The sequence below is a fragment of the Tenrec ecaudatus genome, chromosome 4 (assembly GCF_050624435.1).
Source record: "Tenrec ecaudatus isolate mTenEca1 chromosome 4, mTenEca1.hap1, whole genome shotgun sequence".
Taxonomy (NCBI): domain Eukaryota; kingdom Metazoa; phylum Chordata; class Mammalia; order Afrosoricida; family Tenrecidae; genus Tenrec; species Tenrec ecaudatus.
In genome coordinates, this window is record NC_134533.1 from 65,057,145 (window position 1) to 65,085,088 (window position 27,944).

Below are 27,944 nucleotides of genomic sequence, written 5' to 3' on the forward strand. Positions count from 1 at the left end.
CCCCTGCATCTCTCACCTCAGCCTCAGTCGTCGCTGTCGAACTCCGAGGACAGACCCTGCAGCAGGGGCAGGGACATGGAGTGCCGGTCGGGGTCCCCGGGGGCCCCACCCTGGACTCCTGGTGGGGGGCTGCGGGGGCTGAAGAGCCAGCTTTCTGCCAGGGTTGGGGATATAGGCACAGTTTGACTCATGCCCGGGTCTTTTACCTCCCTAGTCTCCCTTCTGGTCTCCCTATGTTGTCCCCACTCTGTACTCCCCCCGACTCCCACCCCCATTTTTATCCCTCACCAGGGTCCATTGTGGAAGTGGGCACCCCCAAATTCCTGGGCTATAATCTCCAAGGCTTCTCCCTCTCTACATTGTCCCACCCCTTGTTTCTATTTCCCCTGAAGTACCTGACAGCATCAGTGGTCCCCTTCGGAAGGGGTTTCGGCCCTTGTAGGAGAATCTGGTGGGTCGGACCTCTGGCCCTTCCTGGGGAGGTGGTGTAGGTGGGGTTGGTACTGGCGGAGGTACAGCAGCAGCTTCAGGGATATCAACAGGGACTGATGTGGGGACTAGAGGTGGCATGATGCTGAAGTTGGGTCTGATCCAGTTGGCCCCATGGGGCAAGGGGTCCTTGCTTAGGGGCTTCTGTGGTCCCAGCACACCCTTGGGTTGCAGTGAGAACTTGAGGCAGGAGAAGGCAACAGGCAGTGATCTCTGTAAGCGGAGCAGCTGGGGCTCACGGGCTGTGGGCAATAGCCCTAGCTGCAGCCAGGAGCAGGAGAAGACCTGGTAGATGACATAGATGCTGTGAGTGCTCCGGAGCCAAGGCAGCGTCTGCTGGAGGCTCACCTGCCCTGGTGGTAGGAGCAGAAAGGCCACCTTCTTGCGCAGACCCCCCATGTGTAGGCGGATTCGGCAGGGCTGCCCATCTAACAGTCGCATTTCTTCATAGGTTATCTCTGCTCGGCCATTTGGTGAGTATTCTCTAGTACAGTGGGCAAAAGCACCTTCAGACTCTGCCTGCTGCAGAAGACTTGGCAGTGGCCCCACTGGTTGCATTGTCCTCCTGCTTTGGCGGCCTGGTAGAGCCAGGCGGGTATGTCCTGGGCGGGACTGTTTCACTAGCACCCCCAGTAGATCATAGCAGACTGCATCCGTCAGGAAAGGCACTGCCACTACACTGGACCCAAAGCGCTCCTCGATGACCTGCAGGTGGCCAGTTTATAGGTCAGGCATGGAGTGAAGGTCAAGAGTTAAACCAGTAGCCTACCCTGGACAGACCTTCCCGCTGCACACTGTGCTGCTACATCTCGACAACGTGCTAGTTCGAGTTCCTGCTTATCTCCCAGTGCTCTTCTGCAACAAAACGTTGAATGTCTAGATGCCTCGTTGTGCTATATACTGGGAATACATAAAAGGGTTACACTGATCTTTTTCCTAATATAGTTTGTCTAATTGGGGAGTTAAAAATTAGTGAAAATCAAGATAGATCACTTTGGGTAATGACACATGGTTTAAAAATTTCAAAACACGTGCATAGCTTTATTCTTCGACTTAGAACTAACCTTTCCACGAAGCTTTGGCAAAAATTTGAGTGCAAAATGCATTTCGAAAAGTTAGCGCAAGCGAAACTTTCCACATGGACACTAGCAGGAAGTACAGATCAGCTGACAAGTCACATGATAGTTCCCTTATGGTCAGACCTAGGACACCGGAGGAGCACAGTCGTTGCTGTGTTGTGTGCGTAAGCAATTAGGAGCGAGCGGAGTTAGTTCTTCAGCTGGGGGAAGGGATAGCTAGTGGACTACAATGTTAGAACATGTTTTTCCTTTTCTTCTCCCAAACAAAAACTTTGTTTTGCCAAGTCATGAAAATTAACGTTTGCTAGGTATAAGAGCAGGGACCCATCATTTGCTCTTTCTCAAAATGCTTACATGTTTGCCCTCGCTCTATCTGATGTCATGGGTTCTGGGAAAGTCATTCATGTGATGATCTTCCTTTATTGATGTCTTACTTCATGGTCAGTGTTTCAAAATGCACATTGCAAGCACTGAAACCATACCCAGATTTACTTTAATTTTATCAGGAACAAAAACTTGGAGGACTTTGTCGATCAAATTAGGAGACTACACATACATTGTTGAAAAAAAATTAAGTTTCTGAAAATTATAGGGAGTAAGATACATAGAAGATGGACGCAATTAGCTGTCTTTGATGGAAAGGGGGTCAACAGTGATAACCTGAGCTTTGAAGGAATTACTATCCAATGGGAGAATGGTTAAATCAGATGACAACCAGTGAGAATTCCTGATCTTAAACCAAAAGGAACGCACATCATTGGATATTACTGAAATGTTGGGTTTGAAAGAGAGGCAGACAGGAAGTAGATGAAGAAAGCTCCTCAACATATGTGAAGCCTCAGGGGGTTCATCCTGAGGGTGATGGGAATCCATTTAAAGGTCCATTGGGTAGGAGGGCCTGGTCAGGTGAAGAAAGCATCTTTTGAATAGTAAGACAGTAGAGGGAGCGGTAGATCAGATGTCATTTTGGAAATGGCAGGCACCGGGGATTGAGGACCTGACCTACAATAATGGTTGAAAATGAAGTGCGGTACTTTCCACCCTCAGCCACCAAGTCCTTCATGTTTGAGGACCTGGTGGCATTGTCCCCTTTACTGGCCAGCTGTAGAATTCACCAACTGCTCCTTAAAGCTATTCTTTCTGCCACTTCAGGCTGTTGTTGAAGTGCTGAAGGGTCGCAATGCGAATTGCCTTGATAGCAGTGAGGTTGGGGCCCTCTAAGAGAAAAGTAGCAATTGAGTTGTCTATACTGTGAACACGCTGACATAACTTGAAAGACTAGTCTTGTCATCTGGCCAGGGAAATAGATACTTCTTGTTCTGACTAGAGGACTCTTCCCTTCTCGATCCTTCTTCACTCTATGGAACGCTTCTCTTTTAATAGAACAGTGGGTTCCCAGCCACGTCTTTGGGAGCGAATGCAGAACGCCAGTGAGATGGAATGCTCCGCCCCACACAGTGAAAGCACAGTCACTATGCAGAACTACAACAGCTTGCCGCTCCTTTTGTGCCCAGCTTCCCTCATCACTAAGACAAAAGGTAGTGCCTCCAAGAGCCTCCCTCTAAAGGAGTATAATGTTTAAAATACCTGGTGCTTACGGGTCACATTTCTGGCTGAAGGATGAGTTTCTACCTTAGCTGGAGGTTATGTTTTAGTATATAGACATTAATTTGCCATGAAAGTTTATTAGGTCCTTTTACACTGAGAGTCCCAGTGCTTATCTTAAAATAGGGAAATTTGAGGAGCTTAATTCTTTGCTAGAGGCATCTGAGTCCACCAACCTCCCATCACAGACTTCTTAAGACACGTAAGGGCCCTGTCATGATCAACCGTTTTGCCTTCCCAACCAGATTTTGACCACTAACTCTTTGAACTCTGCTCATCGTTGCTTTTGCTTATTAACTTATTCAGGTATTTCTTAAGCACAATTTATATATCAAATACTCCTCCACTATCTATGTGACTAAGATACTTGTCTAATCAGGTAGCCTTCCTGATTTACCTACCCTTAATTTAGCTCCTCTCTTCTCAGGTGTCAAAGTCATTTATTTACCCACCTTATCCTTGATCAGTGTCCATGTAGCATCAGCTTCATCCAATGTCAGCAAGTGGGGGGTACCAACCAACATGGTGGGATTTGGGAGGGATTGGGCAGGGTGGTGGCTGCTGCAGGAACCCCAAGCTACCCAGAGAGGTGAGGCCCCAGGCCTTGGACTCTGCCTTACTGCAGCATGAGGTCATAGAGGTCTTGATCAGTGATGGAGCCTTGGGTAGGGAGAGGACAGTTTGCTAGCATCATTGTACATGCAGCCCGAGTACCCTTTAATCACCTGTGCATTCCACTGCTTAAAGAGAGGAAGATACAGGTATCTGTCAGAGAGGAAGGGAGGGAGAGAGAGAGGAAGAGTGTTGTGTGTGTAATTCTTGGTCTGAGGAGCTCTTTAAGAAAACCAACAGGCCTTTCCTCCCTTCACTGATTACCCTGAAGAGATTTTCTATCTTGTTAGGTGCAGACACCTTCTTCATTAGATTGGATTTGTGTTTCGAAGGAATATGAGAGAAATATAGGTCAGGACTTAGGTTTTAAAAATTGCTGATGCTTTTTAAAAGGCCACCCCCAAAGATTCTGATTTAATCTGAATTATGTCTGGGCATCAGAATTTATAAAAGCTTCCCAGGAAGTTATAATGGGAGACCTGTAATGAAACCCATTATTAATAGGTGGGTTATAATTAAATTAAAGACCAGGTGGTGTGTAGGGGGCTGTCATGTAGAGCAGTGTCCATGTGGAAAGGAAGAATTGAATTGGGTTAACGTTGCCTTAGTAACTGGAGGGAGCCTTCAGGAAGTCAGAATTACAAAGGTATATTTGAGGAAAAATTCCATGATGCCCTGCTCCCTGTCCTAGGCTGATTTGTGTCTTAAGTAGCTACTCTCCACTCCAGCTCTGATCTGTGTGACTCTCTCTCTCTCTTTGTGTCTCTGCCAGAGGCCTCAACTTAGCATTTTTCTGGAAAGGAAGAAGAATTCTTCTGGGGGGAAGAGTCACTCCAAAGAGTCTTGTTAGCAGTTACTTTCTCGCTTGCCTTATCTGTCCAAGGGGTTCTTTTCTCTGAGTCTTTCTGGAGAATCTGTGTGCTAATTGAGTGCATCCTTAACTAGTTTTGATTATAGAGCTCTCCCACAGTGTTGGTAGTAGTCGAAACTGGCTGACATGGAAGGGCTAACAATGGTGGGAAAAAGTAGGGTTAACAAGATGTGACTGAATGGTAGGCCTCCCTCCCTGCCATTAAGTCAATACTGACTCATAGTTACTCTGTACTGATTCATAGTGAGTCTACAGGACAAAAGCCCCATCATTCTTCTGCCGTGCTGCTGGTGGTTTCTAACTGCCAACCTTACAGATCACAGCTCAATGCTTTTAACCACTATGACACCACAGCTCCCTAGATACAGACCAATTGTTTGAGTGCCTAGTCCTTGAGCAAAGGTTCTACAGCAGTTGTGGGACTATACTACAAGATAGGAATTCATATCAAATATTTGTACTTTTGTGTGAGAGGGGTGTGTCAAATACTTAGTGTATTATTTTAACAAATTCTCATAGTGACCTCTTAAAGTAGGTACTAACATCCTGTTTTAAATGTGAAGGGGCAAGCTCAGCAAGGTTAAGTAGTCCAAGACCATGAGTTAATGAAATCTGAAATTCGCATCCAAGGGTCCCTGATTTCAACTTTAACAATTAAACAGTAATTATGTTTGAGAAGGGAAATGTGTTCTTTCTGCTCACCTTAATGTATGGTGAGAAGCATGCATATGATCAGAAAACAAACTCCCAGCTTCCAAGTTGATGCTGACTTCTAATGACCCTGTAGGACAGGATAGAACTGCCCCTATGAATTCCTGAGACCTTAACTCTTTACAGGAGAAGCGGCCCCATCTTTCTCATGCAGAGCTGTTTGGTGGTTTCAAACTGCTGAGACTGTGGCTCACAGTCCACTGTGTAATCACTCCATCTTCAAGGCTTATGTCATCAAGGAACACAAAATTTCTTGTTAACCCAGAGGAACCAAGTTTCCTACTGCCAGTTAGCACATTTTTTACATTGTGATTGGCCAGGAGAGACCACCTGGGATAGGTCTTTAAAAAGTTCCTGGAAAATGGTATTATGAAAAAGCTATGTGTGGATTTCAAGATTATTTTTGCACCAAAATAAACTTTTACTAACTTGTTATAACATATCTGAATAAAACCTAGTTTGAAAAAGGATAAAAATCAGGTTGGGAAAAGTCTATGAGAACAACATGAATTCTGAAATTGAAGCAGAACAAATATAAAATTTATGGCAAAACTTGAGTGGAAGAATGGTGAGATAAATGCTTTGTGTAAAGTTTAAGGGGACAGTATCACAAATTAGCAGTTTACAAGTGAATACCATATATACTCGTGTATAAGCTGAGTTTTTCAGCACATTTTAAATGTAGTTTTTGTTGTAAAATTAGGTGCCTCAGCGGATATTCGAGTTGGCTTATACTCGAGTGTATACGGTAACTTTTTAACAGTGGGTAGAATGAAGACTGAAACAGCAGACCATCTATATCAGATTGTAAGGAAACAATATTGTTTGTACCCTAATTGAAGAAGACCCGTGTTTAATAGAAACAATAGCCGAGTCTAAGGCCATATCATCCTGAACCTGCCCGATCTCATCTGATCTTGGAAACAATAGCTGATCCCGAGCCTCCAGTTGCAATATTGAAGTATCCAGTTGCAAGATATTGAGTAATTCAGGAAACATAAAAAGAGATGGGAGGAATACACAGTCACTACTCAAAAGCACTGGTCAGGATACATATAATTTAAAACCCTTGATACTGAACAAATGCAAACTGAGATGAAGGTATTTGTGAAAAACTGGCTATAAGAATTGACTGAATACCAGGTGAAATGTTTCAAGAAGTTGATAAATCTCTGGAAGCGCTCAATTGTGCCAAGAAATGTGGAAGAGGTACTGGCTGGACGAGATCCCTGTTTGTGCCCATTCCAAAGAAAGGTGACAAAAGAATGCGGATATTATCAAACAATATCATTAGTGTTACATTCAAGGAAAAAATTTTGCTAGAGGCCATTCAAAATGGTTGCAGTAGGACATGGACACGGAGCTGTTAGGCAGTCAAGCCAAATTCAGAAGGCTATGTGGGACAAAGGAGGTAATTGCTGACATGAGATTGATCTTGGCTAGAAGCAGAGAAGGCTAGAGAGAAGTTTGCTTGTGTTTTATTGACTCTACAAAGGTATTGGCTGTGTGGATCACCATAATCTATGGCCATTTTACTTGCTGATTTTAGGCTCATCGGCCCTGCAATGACGATTCAACGGAATAATCCAGCCATATGCCTAAAACATGTATTTTGGACTTGCCAGTCTGCCCAGCTGTGTGTCATTTCCTTGTAACAATCTCTATTTAGATGAGGCTAGAATGAAAGAGGGAATGAATTTTCTATATATGCTTCTTGAAGCATATATATAATTATATATGTATACACACATATATGTACACATATACTAGTTTGTTTCTTTAGACAAGTAAGACTAACACATTGGGTACTGAAATAGTAGAGAAACAATGTTAATCAGGAATATTCTGAGTTGGTTCTCAAGTCCAGCTAAACCTAAATACATTGATGACTGATTTGAGGAGGGGAAGGGGCATGCTAATCCATAGTGTGAGGTGGCAGTAGAGATACATAAAATATTCCCATTGGATCAGATATTTGTGGGAAACAGCTCGAGGGGATTGTTTATCTGATGCCATTCAGCATTACTGTCAAATTGAGACACCTAGGGAGGCTGCTTTTGCTGGACAGAGTGGTGAAAGAAAGATGAGCTGAGGGCTTCAGAGTCAGCTCAAGCACCACGTAAAACACTTGAAAGTTGCCCCCTTTTCCCTGAAAGAAAACCCTATTTCTTGTAGTGGCAGTCAGTAATTGCTGAAAACCAAACACGGAGTTCTTATAAGAGTGCCGAATTACAATATCAGTGAATTCGCAACCTTGAATGATGTTTGAATTTAAATGGGGGCATTGGTTGGGAAGAAATGAGATGCTGAAACGAGTTGGTGACACATGGGTAAATAATAAACTAGCTGGGGACAATGAACCCCTAAACTCTACTGACTGATCCCTGTCAGAACTAGCTACTTTACTGCCTTGCTGCTGAAGATCGTGGATTGCAGCCTTTCGAATAGATTACAACAATATAAAGACCAAAATCCTCACAACTGGATCAATAGGTAACATCATGAAAAAGGGAGAAAAGATCCACACTGTCAAGGGTGTTTTATGTGGTCCATGATCAGTGCTCATGGAACCAGCAATCGAGATCAAAAGACTCATTGCATTGGGTAAATCTTCATTAAGACCTTTCTCAGGGGTTGCAAGCAGGAAGTTTACCTTGAAAACGAAGGTGTGCCTGCATCAAGCTGTGGCTTTTTCAACCATCTCCTATGCACGTGGAAGTCGGATATTGAATGAGGAAGCCCAAAGAAGAATCAATGCACCTGAATTATGGTGCTGGCAAAGAATGCTGAAAGTACCACGGACTGCCCAAAGGACCAACAACTCTGTTGGAAGAAGTATGGCCAGAGTGCTCCTTAGAGGCAAGATTGACAAGACTTTGTCTTTTACATACTTGGGACATGTAGTGAGGAGAGATGAGTCTGGAGAAGGACCGCATGCGTGATACAGTACAGGGACAGTGAAAAAGAGGGGCCCTCAATGAAACGAATTGGCAGACTGATTGCAATGACTTGTGCACAGAGTTGCTATGGGTTGGAATCAACTTGATGGAACGTAACATTTCACTTGCATCTGAAGAGATTACTCCTTGCCTGCTAAACCCTGTGAAACCATTATCCTTTTTACCTCATAATGGAGATTAACCCAGCTGTACCTGAAAGGCCTGAGATGCGACCTGGGGTGGTGCCTGGGCCTTTACCGGAGGCAGATGCCTTGCAGACACTGGAGAATGTGACCGTGATCCACCCCCACCACCCAGTTTTGCTTCTAGACTTATGACTGGACATGTCTCCGTGAACCCCAACAGATGAAAGACTCACTTGTTTTTCCTAATGTATGCCAACAAACCTGGGCAGTGCGTGCGGGGATCACGCAGAAGGATGTGGAGGAATGGTGCTGAAGGAACATGAAGGTGGATCAACTGAGTACCAATTTCACAGTCCCGGCAGCCCGAGAGATTAGAAAAGGATAGAGCCATTTGTTTGATTGGGTCAACGAAAGACGGATTGACCAGTGGTCGACAATATATCGAATTGGAATGCTAGGCCTGCTGTGGTGTACTGTAGAAGATAGCCAAAGGCTTTAGGATATCGGCATGCTAGAGAGAATTTTTTTGGGTTAGCCCCACAGATCCACAGGTAGAATGCCCAGAGGACACAGCTTTTCTCACAATGGCGAGGAAGCCGTTTGTGAAAGGAGCCTCCGCATCTTGGCTGCAGTGGTGACTCCCCTGTGAAATGATAGTGGGCACGGCCCTAGCCGAATTAGGACACCTGACTGCAAAGGGGTGCATTAGAGCCCATGGTGATGGGTTAAAAGATAAGGCCTGCTGGCCATAATGGATAGCAAAGCCAAAGCCATAACCCAGATAGGCTGATTCAAATGGATTTGTGATGTTGAGTACTTAGGCAGGGTGTCCAAAAGAGTAAAATTGATAGGACACAACAAAACTCTTCATCTGAGTAGCCCTGGTGGGATAGTGGCTGTGGGTTGGGCTTCGATCTGCATGATCAGCAGTTTGAAATCAATGGGGAGAGAGACTGGGCTTTCTCGGAAATTCACCGGAGGTCAAAGTGTGTCGGCAGTGACCTGACAGCAGTCAATTTGGCTTCTTTTTGGTCCAAGCAGAAGATGTCTTTACAGATATCATAACATTACACAGTTCAATCACATCAAGCATTAGTGTACAATCGATACCACAATCAGTTTCAAAACAGTTTCTGTCTTCTTGAATTCCTTGATATCAGCTCCCCTTTATCTTCTCCCTCACCCACCCTATCCCCCACCTTACACCATCCAATATATCCACTCACATACAATTCTGTTGTTTGTTCCCCTCGAGTGGGATCCTATAGTCAATGCTATCAGCTCCTCCTACCCTCCAGGGAGCCATTACTCCTATTACTGTTTCTGAAGGGTTATCTATGTTGGCTTTCATGTATCGGATGATCTTAATTATACAAATGAACATACGCAAGTCTAACATGATTAATGAAATAAAACCCATAATAGTAAGAGGAGGAATTATTAATGAACTAGGGCATAGTTGTGTGTTTCATCAGTGCTACACCACACCCTGCATTAATCATCCCTTCTATGTGGCCCTTCTGAGAGGGACTGTCCAGTTATCATACAGGTGGGGTTGGGGTCTCCATGACATCCATGCCCCATTCACATAGATTTGGTTACTTTTTTGAATTTCTGATAGCTTTTACAGTTGACACCTTGTGATCATGCATGCTAGTGTTGCTTCTTCCATGTGAATTTTGTTGCTTCCCTGCTAGATGGCCACTTGTTTAACTATTTTTTAATTTAAATCATTTTATTGGGGGCTCGTGTAACTCTTATCATTTTTATTTTTAAAAGATGTCAAAAAGCTAACTTTATTCTACAAGCAATGGGGACTCCATCTAAGTTTTCTTTTAAAACATTATTTTTCTTTCCATAATGTTGACTAGCAAAACAAATCCAGAGGCATTTATATGCGTGTAAGAGAGTTTTCTATTAAAGAGTAATTGTATACTAAGCACCCCTGCCCAGAACAGATGAAGTCAGTAAGTCTGATGTTAGCCCATATGTCCGATGCCAGTCTATAAATTCCTCTTCAGACTCACACAACACATGCAACAGTGCCGAGTGCAGGAAGATCAAAGACCTGTGGGTGGAAAGTCTTGTGGATCCAGTGGTGATGGAAGCATCTCCAGGGCTCTGGCTGCCGTCAATGTGGCTCCATGTGTCTTGTCAACAGGAAGGTGTAGCAGAGAGTGTGAGAATGTGTCCTGCCTCTTTTAATGGCAGAATCAAGACCCGAATGAAAGTCAAACATGATAGTGGGACAGGAGGAAAGTAAAAGGAAATAGAGGAAAGAACTAGGAGGCAAACGTTATGTAGAGATATAAATACAGGCACATATATGTAAATATATAATGATAGGGATATAGGTCTGTGTACATATAAAGTATTATGGTAGCAGATGGACATTATGCCTCTACTCAAGTTTTCCCTCAACGCAAGAATACTTTGTTTTAATAATCTGGCATACTGTGATGCTTGCCTTCACTACATGATCACTGAAGACAAATGGGTGCATAAGCAAATGTGAAGAAAGCTGATGGTCCCTGGCTATTTAAAGATATAGCATCTGTGATCTTAAAGGCTTGAAGTTAAACAACTGGCCATCTAGCAGGGAAGTAACAAAGACCACATGGAATAAGCACACCAGCCTATGTGATCTTGAAGTGTTGACAGGATCAGTTATCAGGCATCAGACGACCAAAAACAAATGATCATATTTGATGTGAACAAGGGGGCCTGGAGTGGAGACCTCAAGTCTATCTATAGACAATTGGACATCCTCTCACAGAAAGATCACAAGGAAGGGAAGATTCAACCAGGATGTAGTTTGGCACCAACAACACACAGCATTCCTTTAGTTCTTGAATGCTTCCTCTCCCCACTATCATGACCCCAGCTCTACCTTACAATTCCAGCTAGATCAGAGCATGCACACTAGTGCAGATAATAGCTCGACACACGGAATCCGGGACACATAAACCCCTTAATGTGTGTAGTGATACCAGGAGGGTAGGGGGAAGGTGGCGGCAGAAGGGGACTAACGGAGAAATGGTTGCAATGATTGATGTATACACGCCCCCCCACCCAAGCGGGATGAACAACATAAACGTGGGTGAAGGGAGACAGCAGATGGTTTAAGATATGAAAATAATAATTTATAATTTATCAATGGATCACGAGGTGGGGAAGGGAAGGAAAAAAAGTGGAGCTTATACCAAGGACTCAAGTAGAAAGAAAACATTTTGAAAATGATGATGGCAACATAGGTACAAATGTGCTTGATATAATTGATGTATGGATTGTTGAGTCCCCAGTAAAATGATTTATTAAAAAACATTTTTTTCTTTTCAAGCTTAGAAATATGTGCCTTATAAAAAATTGAAAAGCAAAAAGCAGAAAACAAAAAAAAAACACACAAAAAGCTTCCAAAATCATTTTGATAATTTGAAAGTTTGACATGCCTTTCTACATTCTATGTATGTTTATACACAACTGAGCACACACTGTTAGGTGATCACTGAGTGATCACTCATACACATTAAAGTTGTAGTGATGGGGCACTGTTCAAGAAAACAAGGTAACAATTTTAATAACATTTATTAAGGCAAAACTACTTATAGAACTAAAGCATGTCAAAAATAAGCATAAAAAACATGAAAATAGCAAATAAGTGGAGTTTTCAAATCGTCAATTATTGGGCAACCTCAAAGCAATAGAGATTTGAAACCAAATCCAATAATTCCAAGTCTACAACCTTGGCATGGCAGTCCTCTGCTTTTTCTCACTCATGTTTTAAACTGTTTCTCACACTTCCAAGCTTCAGCTTTAAGTCCTAAAGAGTAACTCAGATCCTTTAATCTGTGTTTAAAATAAAGCCCAGCAATGCTGCACACCTTGAAAATACAAAATCTAAAATCCAAGTAGTCTATAGCACAAGATTTGGCTCACTAAAACGCAGAAAAAAATTAGTCAAAAAATGCATGCTTAGCAACATTATACACAACAAATTTTTTAATTGGGCACCCATTCTGGTAATATAAGGGTTCTCTCCAAGGGAAGCTGTCATTCCCTATTTTACCCACCAACAGAAGTAAAATCAATTTCTCAGGGGCGTGGGCAGAGGTAGGGGCAGGGAGAGATTTACCCCCATGCTCCCAGTGGTCATGAATTTCCAAAGAAATTACTGACGCCTTTGAAGGAAGGAGTGTTTATTAAAGAAGGGTGTCTGTGCGACAATGAGGGAGCCTTGGTGGCGGAGTGGTTACACATTGGGCCGCGACCCTAAGGACCAGTAATGGGGAACCACCAACCACTCCTCAGAAGAAAGACAGGACTTTCTCCACCTGTGAACACTTCCCGTCACTGAAATCCACAGAGGCTTTTCTGCCCTCTTCTGGAATAAGGTTGCCGCGAGTTGGAATCAACTCAACGGTAGTGAGTTGGGTTTGGGTTTTCATGGGATCACGCTCTACGGACCTATTTCCTTCTCTTCGCCCCTAGGGAAAAGCTGAGGGGAGGCGTCCTCTGAAGAATTGGTTCTTAAGATGTACATATAATGTGTGTATATGTATATATGTATATATATACCATATTAAATGAAGGGGGAAGTGCAGAGTGGAGACCCAAGGCCCAAGTTTCGGCCAATGGAGATCCCCTCATAGAGGGGTTTAGGAGAGGAGATGGGTTAATTAGGGTGCGAGGTAGTACCGATGAAGAACACAGCTTTCCCCCAGATCCTGGATGCTTCCTCCCCCCAACTACCATGATCCGAATTCTAGCTTGTAGGGCTGGATAGGACAGAGGCTGTACACTGGTACATATGAGGGCTGGAGGTACAGGGAATCCAGGGTGGATGATACCTTCAGGACCAAGGGTGTGAGGGGCGATGCTGGGAGAGTGGAGGGTGAGTGGGTTGGAAAGGGGGAACTGATTACAAGGATCCACATGTGACCTCTTCCCTGGGAGAGGGACAGCAGAGAAGGGGGGAAGGGAGACTCTGGATAGGGCAAGATATGACAAAATAACGATGTATAAATTACCAAGGGCACATGAGGGAGGGGGGAAGGGGGAAGGAGGGAAAAAAAAAAAGAGGACCTGATGCAAGGGGCTTGAGTGGAGAGCAAATGCCTTGAGAATGATTTGGGCAGGGAATGTATGGATGTGCTTTATACAATTGATGTATGTATATGTATGGATTGTGATAAGAGTTGTATGAGTCCCTAATAAAATGTAAAAAAAGAAAAGAGGAGAAAAAAATGATTAGGGCAAAGACTGTACAGATGTGCTTTATACAATTGATGTATGTATATGTATGAACTGTGATAAGAATTGTATGAGCCCCAATAAATTGTTAAAAAAAGATGTACATATAAGGGAGTGCAATATATTATATATGTATAGTCTTACATGGCCCTCCAGGCAAAATGACCAGACACCATGTCTGTCTGAGAGCAATAGTCATGAAAAACAAAGGAACAAAAGCAGTTCAAATACCTTGGAGGTGAGGAACAAAGGAAACGTGGCCTGCAGTTAGGCTAGCTACAAAATCAGGAGTACATGTAGGGACATGACTTCCCAGGAAGTTTTGACTTCTCAGGCATGAGCTGAGAGTTGCCAGAACTTTAGCCTTTAACAAATCATGTGGTTTTGTAAATCCAATCTACCCCTTGCCTGCAAGCCAGACTACTTATTCAAAGAATGAATTAGAGTTTAAAACTAGTAGTAAATTAAAAAAAACCTTTCCAATGGCAAGAACCCTAATGCTTTATTAATAGTATTTAAGATCAATACTCACTCAGTACCCCCACCCCCCCTTGAAAAGTAACTTTCAGGTTAATTTATAGGTTCTTGAAATAACCTGTAAAATTCAGGAAAACGAACAAAATAAAGGAAAAATGAACACAGGATTTAGAAGATATCTTGTCCAAAAGATCTTAGATTTCTACTTACAAATAACAGCTATAAACTCAACTTTACTATGAGCAAATCACACAAAGCAATTAAATTGTACATCAAAATAACTACTCAAATGGCTAAGTATTTTAAACTTATTTTATCTAAACTTAACTTTCTTAGTTTTTTTTAGGAGTTTGTCATATTTTTATTTATTTATTTTTAATACATTTTATTAGGGGCTCTTAACAACTCTTGTAACATTCCATACATCAATTGTATCGAACATAATTTTTTTGTACATATGTTGCCATCATCATTTTCAAAATATTTACTTTCTCCTTGGTTTTTAAAATGTTTGTAACCAATTGGGTTAGTCATAATGGCCTCACGGGGTAGAGCAGAAATGGCTTTGGAGGGTTTCTGAGATAGTCAAAGTCAATGCTGTTTCGTTTGTTTCCTTTTTTTTTTTTTCCTTTGTGCAAATGGCCATTTGGCTCAGTCTTCCATGCTTTGTCCTCACTCTGCCACCTGGCGAATTTGAACCCTGTTCCCTTGCAGATCTGAGCTAGCTCAGGCTGAGCCAAGTGAAGAAAAGCAGATATGTTTGTTTGGGAAAACTAAAATTTCTACCCCCTTTTCGAAACACATGCAATAGCGATCTAATTCAAGTCACCTACATTCTAAGGCTTATGCACACACACAAAAGCCTGTCAAAATGAACCATTTCATTAATTCTTTACAATATTAAAACAATTTAACACACAAACACACATATGTTATAAAATAAAAACTGAGTCCTAAGAAAGAAATGGAAGGGATAAAAAATGAATAACTCATTTCTCTTCTGCCTTTGATCCTGGTTATGGAGAGTTATAAAAGCTTGCATATAAGGAATTTCATCCCATTTACCTGGCCTTCTACTAAACAATTTCAGCTGTAAAATGAAATAATAATTTAGAGCACCATTGAGGAGCCATTTCCCCCTTGAATTTAGACAATATAACGGCCAAGCGTTGTTACAGTCAAAGACACAAAGTTTATCAGCACGGAAGGACAAATTTATAAGCATGGAAGGACAGAATATGCCATAGCAGCCTTTTCTCTGGGACAGAGAGTTTACAGTCTACCACAAGCAACTAAATTACAGATTAGAGACCTCTCTCAGATGTGGCTACAGACACAGATAAGTCAGCTCTATGAGCTGCAGCTTTTCAGGGCCTTAAAAGGAGATAGAGGGCATTCGCTAGATAGAGCCAGAAGCCTAAGGGTTTCAGATCTGAAGTTGAAGGCAACCTGAGATGGTGAGTGGCAACCCAGGCTCTTTCTCAGGAAAAGGGCCATCCATGACTGCTGGAGGCCTCTGGCACTTCTACTCAAGGTCATGTCCGAGCAGTCCAGGCAGTCCACGCCCCCTCCTCCCCCACATCCTCAACAAGGCAGATTCCCTAAATGGGGATTCCTGGCTTACTGGTAGGTCCCAAAGAACCCTATGGTGATCTCTTAAAATATGTGGCCTCTCACTGTTGCTTTTTTCTTTTTAATTAAAATAAAATAATTGTATTGGGGGCTCATTCAACTCTTACCACAATTCATACGTCCATCATTGTATGCCAAGCACATTTGTACATTTGTTGCCCTCATTGTTCTCAAAACATTTGCTTTCTATTTGAGCCCTTGGTATCAGCTCCTAATTTTTTCCTTTCTCTCCCTGCTCCCCCTCCCTCATGAACCCTTGATACTTTATAAATTATTACTATTTTGTCATATCTTATACTATCCGATGTCTCCCTTCACCCACCCTCTCACTGTTTCATTCAGAGACCAGGTTGATGTGAGAAACTTCAAATCTATCATGTAAGCTTGAGACAGAAGAAAATGAGGAAACAGTGGAGGTTTGCTACCTCCAAACAAGTTGAAAATCAAGCAAGTTATGTACCCCAAACTATGTGACAACAAGCAGGTTTTGCAATGATCACAGGAAACAATTTGTACATACAATTTCCCAAGGCCAGACGACCGTCGCTCGAAGCACTAGTCTCCCCCGCTTCCCTACATGCTTTGTTGCCTGCCCTCAATGGCTTTGCTTACCACATCCCCAACTTAGAAGACCATCCCTACTGATTCAGCTTCAAAGGAATTTTACAGCAAAAGAAGGGGCTACTACATGCTGCTCCTGAAAATTCCATTTTGGATAGCTAACCTAAAGTTTAAATTATATTTCCAGTGTTTTGATTAACAGCAGGCTAACTCTCACATCCCCTTTTTCATCACCTCCCCCGCCCATCAGAACTAATTTGAGACACATCAGTTTATTATATTTGGAGTCTTATGCACCTGGATGAATAGTACTACTTTTTCAACTTGGTGGCCATGCTGGACAGGCAAGTTTCTGCTGAAGGGAGCCAATGCAGGGTGGGAGTGAGGGGGTGTGTGTTCCCTTTTATATGGACAGTGAGATGGGCTAGAGAAACCTGCTGAAGTCATGAACACCATAATGCTAAGACCCCCACAACTCACCCCAGGAGGGACAGAGCAGGAAGCATCTGTGGGGGAGGGTATCATGAGTGTGTGGGCAGAAAGACTTAGGCGAGTGCCTGCTCCCTGGCCAATTTTGGAGTGTTCATTCACGTCTCTACACGGGGACTTCCTCTGTTTTGCTGACTGTGGCAGTGGTGTGGGGGCCACATCTGACCTCCTTTGACGACACAAGGAGGAGAGTCCAAATGTCTATCTGTCCAAGGCGGATTCCCATAAGGTGGAGGTCAGCTAGCTCACTACTCTCTAGGCTTCTTCTAGTCTAGTCTGCCACTACCCATTTCCCCGACCGCACTCTCCCTCTCTGCTGGCCTTGATAACCTGTTGAAATGGCTACCCAGAACTCACACACTATACTCCTGGCTACGAGGCTTTCAAAAAAATCATTTTATTGGGGGCTCGTACAATTCGTATCATAATCCATACTTACATCCATTGTGTCAAGCACATATGTACATTTGTTGCCATCATCATTCTCAAAACATGTGCCTTCTACTTGAGCCCTTAATATCGGCTCCTCCGGTTGTGGGGCTTTATAAGGGACGTTAGCAGGTTACCACAGCCAGGATCAGAAAACACGAGGACTTAGTCTTTTTGTCCACAGCTGTGCCTCTTCTCAGCACCGCTTCTCAGCGAGTTTCTCTGGTATTCAGTTTCTCAGCCAGACGGTCCCTTAACCTCTGCATTGATCTGTGGCCTGCTACTCTGCAGCGCTGCCGCGTGGTCTCGGCTCTGTGGCCTCTGGTGTTCCTTCACCACATCAGACCGGGATCGTGCAGGCATTCCACTTGACATGTCGGGAGATTAAGGACAAAGCGGGTTGTCTCCACCGAATGCTTAAGCGAAACAAAAGTTAGCAGACCATGTCACAATAGCGGGGTTTGAAAGAAATCAGGCACACATTAGACACCTATGGGGGGGGGGGGACAAGCCCAAGCTGGGCATGCACAGTCCAAGGTCACCTGGAAATGCACACTAGGCACTCGTGCAGTACAGAAAACCTTTCATAAGGCCTTGAGACTTATATGAAGTGTCATGAGTGATGCTGGAAATACTTCCAAGAAGCAGAGGGAAGATAAGGCATTTTAAGAAAAAGCTGAGTTCCTTGATATACGCCATAGCTTGAAGTCTAGCTACCGTTGGCTGCCATCTTAAGATAAGTGCCCAAAGCGTAAGGACCATTTTATAACAAACGAAAGGAGCTTTGTGAAGCCATTGCTGCAGCTATGTCAGCAGGCACAGAAAAACTTTGCATTTTTTTGTGAACTAACTTTTTATATCACAATGAAAGTACAGCTTTTATGTCATGCAGTATATAGTACATATGACATGCAAAATATATTTTAATTGATTGTTTAGGCTACCTGTAAGACTACCAGTCAGCAATAGACGATTAGTAGCTAAGTTTTTTGGGACTCATAGTTATACATGGACTTTCAACTTAGTGGGAAGTGGAAGGTCAAGTGTAATGCAAGCATACCACAGTTTGTGATCTGATGTGAGCAGCCAATCAATTGCAAAGTCAATCAATGGAGAGTAGACCATTGAAAGCCAATCAGTTTCCTCCGTGCTGAGGGCCACATCTACTAAATCTGAATATCCTGGCCACGCTCTCTTGATCCTGCATCTCACTTGTTATCCTCTGAGCTCTTTCTTTGGATGTGAGCCAGCAACATTCCATTTGCTCCGCAGACGTTGAGTTCATTTGGTTTGCAGTCATGTGAGTGAGGACAATCCAGCCTGACCCTGACGTATGCATAGATTCGACATTTGCCACCTTCTATAAATGTGTGATCTATTTCCTTAGAGAATAACCACAAACTTCTACAGATATGAATGTATAATAGTGCCACCTAGCCAATGCTGACTCATAATGACCCCTCGTGGGTTTCTGAGACTGTAACTGCTTACAGGAGTAGAAAGCCCAGTCTTTCTCCCAAGGAGCTGCTGGCGATTTTGAACTGTTGACCATGTGGATCACAGGCCAAACACATAGCTACTACAACAGGGTCTCTTATATTTATATATTTGATTTCTTCAGAGACTTCCCAGCCTGGTAGTTTCAGGCATTCCTCAACTTACAAGTACAATGTCACATGATTTCTTGTCTCTTCCTTTCTCTATGTCTCTCCTCTTATTTTAGAAGGACACCACTATGATTGGATTAGTACCCACTCTATTCCATTATAACCTATGTGGAATTAACTGATAACATCTTCAAAGAGCCTACTTCCAAATAAGGTCTTTTTTGGGGGGGGTGGGGAGACAAAGTTCAATTAATATTAACACTAAGTTTCCATAAGAACATAATTCTGATTGAAGTAGATTTACAGTACATATAATAGGACATTGTACTCAGAACTGGTGCAAAACGGACAATTTAGTGCAAAGATACAGATGCAGAGGTACAGAGACAATGAAATTTACTGATAAAAATCAGGGAATCATGCACCCCCAGATTTTGAGGTTCTAGATGAAAAAGAAGATCCATGAGGTAAGTACAGGATAGTGGGCTCGGTGAAATAGGAGGAGGAAGCACTGGTGAACTTCTAAAGCAGTGATCAGTCCTACCCACATTTTCTGCTTTTCTTGCTGTTTGAATATTCTAATTCTCTTAAAACAACTCACTGCCTGTGTTAGGCCAGATTGATTAGAAAAACAAATTCAGAGACACTTATGTATGTGTAAGAGAGAGCTTTATATCAAGAAATAATTGTATCTCAAGCCAACATCCTAGCCCAATCTACAAGTCCATAAGTCTGTTACTAGTCCATAAGTCCAATACTAGTTCATAAATCCCTCTTCAGACTCACACAGCCACCTGCAATGATGCAGAGTGCAGGGAGACCACAGGCTGGTGGGGGCAGAGTTGTGTGGATCCCATGACGGTGTCTCTGGCAGCTCTCCGAGTGAGTTGACAGAAGAAAGGTGAAGCAGAGAGAGAGGAGGAGGTTCCCAGAACCCTCCTTATGAGGAAGTCACACCCACAAGGAGGCACCATTAGGCTGTGACCTGGTTGACAGGCTAGACTCCACCCCTACACTGCCAACGAGTCAACTCTGACTCATTGTGTGCATGATTCTCTGAGCTTTCCATATTTCATACTGCCCTATTCAGACATTAGGTGAATTTATCTTTCCCTTGGCGTATAGAACCTGAGGCTGAAACAAAATTACTAAAGAAAAACAAGATAAGTGAGTTTTCAATGAAGTTGTTGAACCACAGGTCTGCTTGTTTCCAGTGTGCATGTTTTGGGATCTCGCTGGGGAAAGAGGAATAGGCCATCTGCAGCTTGTCTTTGGGATGGTTAATGTTGGAGAGCGTGAAGGGAACATGCATCTATTTATCTGGAGAGCATGAGGCTCTGAGTAAGAGTCTGTAGGGCAGGGAACAATAGTGTACAGCAATTGGTGTTTGGGACTTATAAAGAGGCCTAACAGTCTCTATTTTTCTCAGCCTTCAGGGATAAACTTACAAATCCTGAATTTGGAGAGAGATATGTTTTGGAATTCAGAATTTTTCAGATTTTAAAATGAGGATATCGTGCATATCTTAAATATTAAGAAATGCCACAGTAGGTATCTGGGGAGTGCTCTGTAATCAAACATATTTTTGTCTATAAATTATGAATAATTACATTAAGTGAGATTAATAAAGATTAGTGATCAGATGAGGAGCCCTGGTGGGATGGAATGCCAACTGAAAGGTGCTCCTCTGGATCCACCAGCCATTCCCAGGAGAAAGATAAGTCAGTCTACTTCTGTAAAGATTTACAGCCTTGGAAACCCTAGAGAGCAGGTCTGCCACTGGGCTGCTATGAATTGGAATTGACTTGATGGCTGTGGATTTAATTGGTTTTATAAATAGTATGATGGTTCATGCCATCATACTATGATGGTTTACTTCTTCACAGGTTTTAAAATGTGGAATTGCAGGTAAGGGATGTGGATTTATAATTCTCATGTTGCTAGGAGTGAGTGAGATCTGGTAAAGCCTGCTGAACGCAGTGTGGAAGTATGTATATAATCTCAATTCAGAACAAGATACACATGTCCAAGATGGTGGATTTTTGGTTTGAAGGAATATGTCCTTACAATGGACAGTGTCCAGATTTTGAACCAGCTACCTTGGAAGAGGTGTGTGGTGCTTTAGGAGAGTGGCTTCTTGTGTTGGGAGAGTGACATAACTTACTGTTTATGAGCATATAAGGGGGCACCCCCAAAACATTGAAACTGTGCCGGGTAAAGCAGAGCTTTCGTAGTACGCATTTTTCCTGCTAGGCAAGCACTGAGCAACTTGCTCTGAGTGCACCCAGTGGCGTCACCTGGGAAGGTTCGCTCTGGTCACTGTGAATTTTTTCGTAAAAGCAGTTTTGCTCTAATTTTTTTTTTTGTGATAGTCAATCTAAGAGCACAGTGTGTGGCTATGAAATTTTGTTTCCTCCTTGGGAAAACTGTTGCAGAAACCATTGTGATGTTGAGCATAGCTTTACAAGGACAGTATTATGGGAAAAACTCAAGTATACACGTGGTTTTCTCATTTCAAAAAAGGTGAACTGTCGATTGATGACAAACCTCCTGCTGGACATTTGTCAACTTCCCAAATGGACATTCCACCAGGTCAGCCTGTTAATCAAGCTTTCTATTTAAAGGTTCTGAAAAGATTGCGTAACACCATGTGATATAAAAGACTGGAGTTGTGGCAGACAGGGGACTCGCTTTACATCACGACAATGCACCTGCTCATGCAGCCATCTCAATGTGCCGTTTTTTGGCAAAAACACAGCATGCCTTTCTTGCTCCATGAGTCTTACTCACACTATGCAACTTCTTTTTGGTTCCATGAATGCAGAGGAACATAAAAGGACAGTGATTTAATGACTTAGAAGAGGTGAAGAAAAAAAAATGAGGGAGGTGCTGCCAGCCATCCAAACGGATGTTTGAAAAATGTTTCCAAGAATGGAATCACAGATTTGACAAATGTATTAAGGGTAATGGAGAATACTTAGAATGTGATGAGGTTTTGTAAAAAACTTTTAAATACATAGCTTAGGAAAAAAATCCCATTTTGGGGGGGTGGGTACCGCCCATATGCTGATGGCATAGTAATTAAGCATTGGGTTGCTAACTGCAAGGTGAGCAATTCAAAATGACCAATTTATCTAAAACTTTCTATTCCTGTAAAGAGTTAGAGTCTTGGAAACCAACAGGGGCAGTTCTACCCTACCCTATAGGGTCACTATGAGTCAGAATCTACTCAATGGCAGTGTGAGAGAGAGAAAGATAGAGAACTACAATGCAGAGGTAAAAAGTGGTGGTGGTGTGTGTGTGTGAGTGATTGTCACACATACACACTTTTTTTCTAATAACATTAAGATAAACATTGTCCTATATACATGTGTGTTCACACCTTGAATTATTTTCTCAGGATAGTTTTATTAAAGGGCAACCACTAGGAGAAGCTTATGTACATTATAAAGACTCAAGACACAAATTATGTCTGTACGTATCATTGCCTGACAGACTTTAAAACTTGGTACTTCCTGAAAATAAAAATTAGCCCTGAGAATAAGTGAAACCACACTTCCCCCAGAAACTAGATGTACACTTCATTCACTTAGCTTTAGTGTAACGACACTTTGGAAATTGCTGAGAACAACTGGGTCCTCTCTGCAGTTCCTTGCTAATGAATTCTTGGTGAGACCCCATGGGGATGGCATCCGATCTCCTCTTTTGTTTGATACCATCACGCTTGGGTCAGCTCTCTGGAGCCGAACCAGCTCTCTGGCTCCTGGCTTCAAGTCTTCTTGACAAAGTCCAAGCCTGTGGTCATGATAGGCTTCCTGGAGAGCTTGGGTTTGAATGTGCAACCTGGAACTTTCTCTACCCTCGTAACATTACTCCCCGTCTTCTGTCTTAGATTAAACTCATTCTGAACCTCCAGACGGATGTGAAAGACCTTTTGTAGTACGACATCCTTTCTAGTCTGAACCTTATCGTAAAATGAATTCCCTGCTGGATAACACCATGACGACTTCTGTTTAACATCTTCAAATAATCCCTGGCGGCAGCATCAGTGTGAAATGCCCCTATTTCATCCTCCTGCACTAATATCATGTACTTCTAGTGATACTGACTAGGGCAAATAATATATATTAATGGGGTTTTTCTTTGGAGATTGGAAAATGGAGAATGGCAAAAGACCATAGTGAATTTGGGCTTTGGACAAGCAGGTGACATGTTTCAAAGATGTGGGATATTGCATTTTGACCATCCTTGGAGCTATATTTCTAGGGAGAGAGGTCCTAGCTATTAGGGCTTTAGGGGCCAGGGACCAGTGATTACACATGAGACCAAGAGGATTCTCTGAACTGGAAACACCTTAGACCAGTATTGGGACCCCAGGGCACATTATCTAGATTGTCAGAAGGTAGGGAATAGCCTGGATTGCTTCTTCCCTGGGGATACACTGAAAACAGTGTCTGACTCCAGGAATAGAATGGTGTGATCCCAGACGAGTACCCAAGCACCCGCCTCACTCTGCCACCCATCTCAGTCTCTTCAACTTGGATCTGCAGAGGAGCAGCGGAGTGAAAACATAGGCACATTAGGTAAAAAGGGAGAAGTGTTCTTTACATTAAACCTTGGCGACTGTGACCCCCCCCTCCCCCCGTGCGTTTTCTGATCTTATTCTTCCTTCATGGTGACGTGGAGCCCCCTGCTTCCTCCCAAGTAGGATAGAGCGATGCACATAGCTGGGGTTCCACAGCAAATAGCTTTTGCGTGTTTTTCAGTTACACACAAATAGTGGGACAAAGCATAGCTTAATCCATACACCAAGGTCCCGGCCTCTCCTCAAAATGACCCTCCACCGTCACTTCCAGGCTTCCTGGTTTCCTCTGTGATTGATTTAGCTAGTGCTGCTATGGGATCCCTGGCGGTGGAGTGGTTATGCATCGGGCTCCAATCTGCATGGTCGGCAGTTTGAAACCACCAACAGCTTCGCTGGAGGAAGCCTGGCTGTCCACTCCCATAACTAGTTGCAGCCTCAGATCCCCACAGCCGGTCGCCATGAGTCAGGGTGGGCCCAACGGCAGCGAGCTTGCTTTGGAGTGAGGGCTGCTGGGTCAGAATTGCCACAGGGGGTGGTTTTAGCAAAGGGCAGTTGATTTCTCACAGATTACGAGGTCAGAAGACTTGAATTCAGGGTACTGGCTCTAGAGTGGTGGTTTTCAACCTGTGGTCGCGACCCCTTTGGGGATTGAACGACCCTTTCACAGGGGTTGTCCGATTCATAACAGTAGCAAAATAACAGTGAAGTAGCAACAAAAATAATTGTATGGTTGGGGGTCCCCATCACACGAGGAACTGCATGAAAGGGCCGCGGCCTGAGGAAGGCGGAGAACCACTGCTCTAGAGGGACACGTGCTTTCTCAGCTCTGGAGGAAGGTCCCGGTCTCTGGAGCTTTTGCTCATGGGCAGTCTTCATGTGGTTTGAAGTCTCTTGCCCTTTTTCCACTCTGCTCAGTTGTTTAATCTTGTTTACACCCTGACAGGAGATTGAATCGTGATAGGCCATGCATCAATCCCACCGCATCTCTCTAACAAAGACAACGCATTCCCAAGTGGAGTTATAATCACGGGCATAGTGTTTAGACTTAAGGCATTTTGGGGGTATACAGCTCAACCCATACCACACTTCCCATTAGAACGGACTTTTTTTGGATCTAAAGAATTCCAAGAGCCGGTCCCGGATCTGCTTGGTGCGGACCCCATAGATGAGAGGATTGAGGGCAGGTGGCAGCAGCAAGTAGATGTTGGAAAGAAGGATGTGCACGGGCTTGGGGACAGTGTGACGACCAAAGCGGTGCGTCAGGTAGGAGAAGAGACCAGGCACATAGAAGGCCAGAATGACACAGATGTGGGAACTACATGTACCAAAGGCCTTGGCACGAGCCTCCCGGGTAGGCAGCCGCAATACAGCATGGGCAATGAGCCCATAGGAGCTAGTGATGCCCAGGATATCCAACCCTGATACAGCCAGCGAGAGTGCCAGTCCATACAAGTTGTTAGCCCGTGTGTTACCCACCACCAGTTCCACTACCGCCATGTGTTCACAGTAGGAATGGCCTATACTCTTGGCTCGGAAGTGCCCAAATCGTGCTACCAGCAGAGGAAAGGGTACAACGATAGCCACAGCTTTCATGGCCAGTGCCAAGACGACATAGCCCACACGAGCTTTGGTGACTAGGACAGGATAGTGCAATGGACGCCCTACCGCCACGGCACGATCACAGGCCATAGCCAGTAGTACCCCGGACTCCATGGCAGTCATTGCATGGACAAAGAACATCTGGGTCAGGCATGCAGCATATGGTACAGGCTGTGGCCCAAGACACAGCACCGCCAGCAGCCCCGGGGCTATAGATGTGGCTAAGCCCAGGTCTGTGGATGCCAATGTAGCCAGGAGCAGGAACATGGGCTGGTGCAGGGTGGTATCTGTCCGCACTACTGCCAACAATGTTCCATTGCCCAGCAGAGCCAGAAGATACATAGGCCCAAATACTAAGAGCAGCCAGGCCTGGGCACCCCCCAGCCCTGGAATACCAGTCAGTAGGAAGAAGGTTGGGCGTAGGCAGGTGGAGTTGGAGTGAGGAGCTTCTTCCATCTGGTGGGAGTGGAGTGTAAAGTTTTAGAGCTTATGGGGGCATGCCTTGTTAAGGGGAAGGACAAGGGTTAGAGCTTGGGGGTGCCACTGTGATACCCATGGGTAGCTTAGGGTTAGGATCAAAGGGTTCTGGACTTTTCGTTGGAGGTTAGGAGTGCATAATCAAAGTCACAAGTCAGGCTGGGATGGGAAAATCCTTTGTACCTGAAATCCCATGAATGTTGTAGGGAGAGAAATAGAAGGATGCTGGTAGCGTGGAGGAGGGACGGCGCTGTCTGCCTCAGTGGCCGCTGGTACAACTAGGAAGTCAGGCGAGGTTGGAGTTGAGAAGAGTGTCTCCTTAGACTTCAAGTCGAGTTAGTTGCCGTCTCTGTAGATGGGGGAGAGTCAGTGCTAGGTAGGGATCAGAGCTCTGCCTGTCCTGTCTGTGACCGCGCATCCGGTGGAAGGTCGTTTATTTCTCTGGGCTGCAGCTTCGCCAGCTCTACTATAGCCGTGAGACAGTCCCACCTGTAACATTCTGGGAACCAGCCCTCCAAGAGGGAAGAAGTACAACGCAGCAGCAGAAACAAGCGAGAAAGGGAGACAGGATTTGGAGGGAAGCTGTACTTCCCTCTGTCTGTCAGGAGAAAGCAGTAGAATTTTTAAGTGTGCTCACATTTTTCTGAACTTGAGGAGAGAATGCTCTTGGACACCAGCCGGAGAGTTGCAGTTGAGGCTTGATGGTAGCAGAGAAAGAGACCGATGATAGCCAGGAAAGAACTTCCCTTCGTTGTCTTTGTTCCTTCTGCATGATTCAGAAGGAAGTCCTCAGTAGAGCAGTTTCATTCCTGCTGTCGGCAGGGCAGGAGTTAGAGAAAGGGAAGAAAAAGCAGCCGGAGGAAGCACCTCTGATGCTGGCGGAGGGAGACCACGTAGAACGGACTCCTCTCAGAATCTAGCTCATGCCAAGAACCTAACACGCATTACATGGAGAAATGACCGAGAAAGAAAGTATTGCAACAGGCTTGACTGGGGACTAGTCTAAGCACCGTGACTTGAAATCTTTTCATGACTACTGCCTTTGGGAACCCTTATATGGCTTTCTACTGGCTTCCTTCAGAACCCTTCCCCGCCCACCTGCACCACATTAACTCTTCCCTGCTCCGTCTAGTTGTTCATTGCTAATGGGCTCACTGGCTCAGCAAACTGAGTAAGGAATCAGAGATGAGAGAAGGCAAAGAAAGAGTCGAAGAGGAAAAATCTAGGTGGAAGGGGAATAATCTAGGAAAGAAGATACTTCCTCTGGGAGGTTTTTGCTGACTCCCTGAAGTCTGGGAGGGAAGAGACCATGCTTCGGTCTTCCAAAGTATCTGTCTCAGTCTACTATAATTACTTGTCTCCCTCTCCTCTAGACTGAATGAATCCCAGGCATTGTTTCCCATTAACCACAATATTGCCACTGTTCGTCACAATGTCTGACATGTAGTTGGGTTGGAAAAGATATTTATCACTTTTAATTGTTGGTCCAAAGAGAGATTCTGCTAACTAACAGAGGTTTCCATCACTACAGGAGCTTTAGATATTCACAGAAACCAGAGAGAATTCTTCACCATCCACCAAGGTCTAAATGTCTATAGTGAGGCACATCCTATAAAGCACCCTAAGCAAAGTCACACAGCAAAACCCACTGAGCTTATAGGGACCATGGAGCGAGGAGCACTACAAGGAAAACTTCATCAGTCCATCAGTCATCAGAGAGATGTAAATCAAAACCACAAATGAAGTACTATTTTACCTCCCCTCAGATATGTATAAAAAAAACAAGGAAAGCAAGAAAAGTTGGAAAGGACCCAGAGAAATGGGAGTGATTGTCTACTGCTGGTGGAAATTCAGAACCGAACACTGCAATTGCTGTAGAAGATAGATTGGTGGTTGCTGACAAACCTAAGCATAGAACCACCATATGACCCAGCAAGTCCACTGTAGGTGTGTATGTATTGAAGGGACTGGAAAATGTAGACACAAACCCACATAGACACCGATGTTCATCGTAGCACTGTTCACAACAGCCAAACGTGGAGACAAGCCAAATATGCATCAGCAGATGAATGTATAAACAAACGGAGGCAATACATACAGTGGGATACTCTCCAACCGATAAGAGAGTCTTGACATGTGTTACAATATGAATGGAGCTTAAAGACATTATGTGGAGTTGAAGCAAATCAACCACAAGGGGACAGATCCGGAATGATATCATTTATATGAAATAATTAATTTGCCTATTCAGGCAAATATATAGAGATCAAATTTATTAGTGATTACCTGGAATAGGAGAGAAGGGGAATGGGTAAGTAACAGTTTAGAAAGCATTACTTTGAAAAGGCTTGAAGTTTCCTTATGGAAGGTTTGCAGTTTATGAGTT

The 27,944-nt window shown here is 43.8% G+C and overlaps 2 protein-coding genes and 1 long non-coding RNA gene across 3 annotated transcripts; all 3 read right to left on the reverse strand.

Annotated features, from left to right (window-relative positions):
* Positions 1 to 23: 23 nt before the first annotated feature.
* C4H11orf42 (chromosome 4 C11orf42 homolog) lies at positions 24 to 3,697 on the reverse strand. Its single transcript, XM_075548486.1, has 3 exons — positions 3,626 to 3,697; positions 396 to 1,194; positions 24 to 154 (listed from the first exon to the last, which is right to left on the reverse strand). Exons 1-3 carry the CDS (start codon positions 3,695 to 3,697, stop codon positions 24 to 26), a joined length of 1,002 nt encoding a protein of 333 aa, XP_075404601.1.
* Positions 3,698 to 17,245: 13,548 nt separating this feature from the next.
* On the reverse strand, positions 17,246 to 26,582 carry LOC142446745 (uncharacterized). Its single transcript, XR_012784046.1, has 3 exons — positions 26,196 to 26,582; positions 25,742 to 25,907; positions 17,246 to 17,706 (listed from the first exon to the last, which is right to left on the reverse strand). It is a non-coding gene; the product is annotated as an uncharacterized LOC142446745 (long non-coding RNA).
* On the reverse strand, positions 23,675 to 25,724 carry OR52W1 (olfactory receptor family 52 subfamily W member 1). The gene has a single exon (XM_075548487.1). It carries the CDS (start codon positions 25,535 to 25,537, stop codon positions 24,575 to 24,577), a length of 963 nt encoding a protein of 320 aa, XP_075404602.1. The 5' UTR covers positions 25,538 to 25,724; the 3' UTR covers positions 23,675 to 24,574.
* Positions 26,583 to 27,944: the final 1,362 nt, after the last annotated feature.

Coding starts and splice junctions, on each gene's coding strand:
- C4H11orf42 (XM_075548486.1), bottom strand. CDS start 3,697: ATGTTGGTTGGTACCCCCCACTTGCTGACATTGGATGAAGCTGATGCT. Junction 1,195..3,625: donor GGACACTGATCAAGGATAAG/GTGGGTAAATAA, acceptor GGCCACCTGCAG/GTCATCGAGGAGCGCTTTGG. Junction 155..395: donor GGGACCACTGATGCTGTCAG/GTACTTCAGGGG, acceptor CAACCCTGGCAG/AAAGCTGGCTCTTCAGCCCC.
- OR52W1 (XM_075548487.1), bottom strand. CDS start 25,537: ATGGAAGAAGCTCCTCACTCCAACTCCACCTGCCTACGCCCAACCTTC.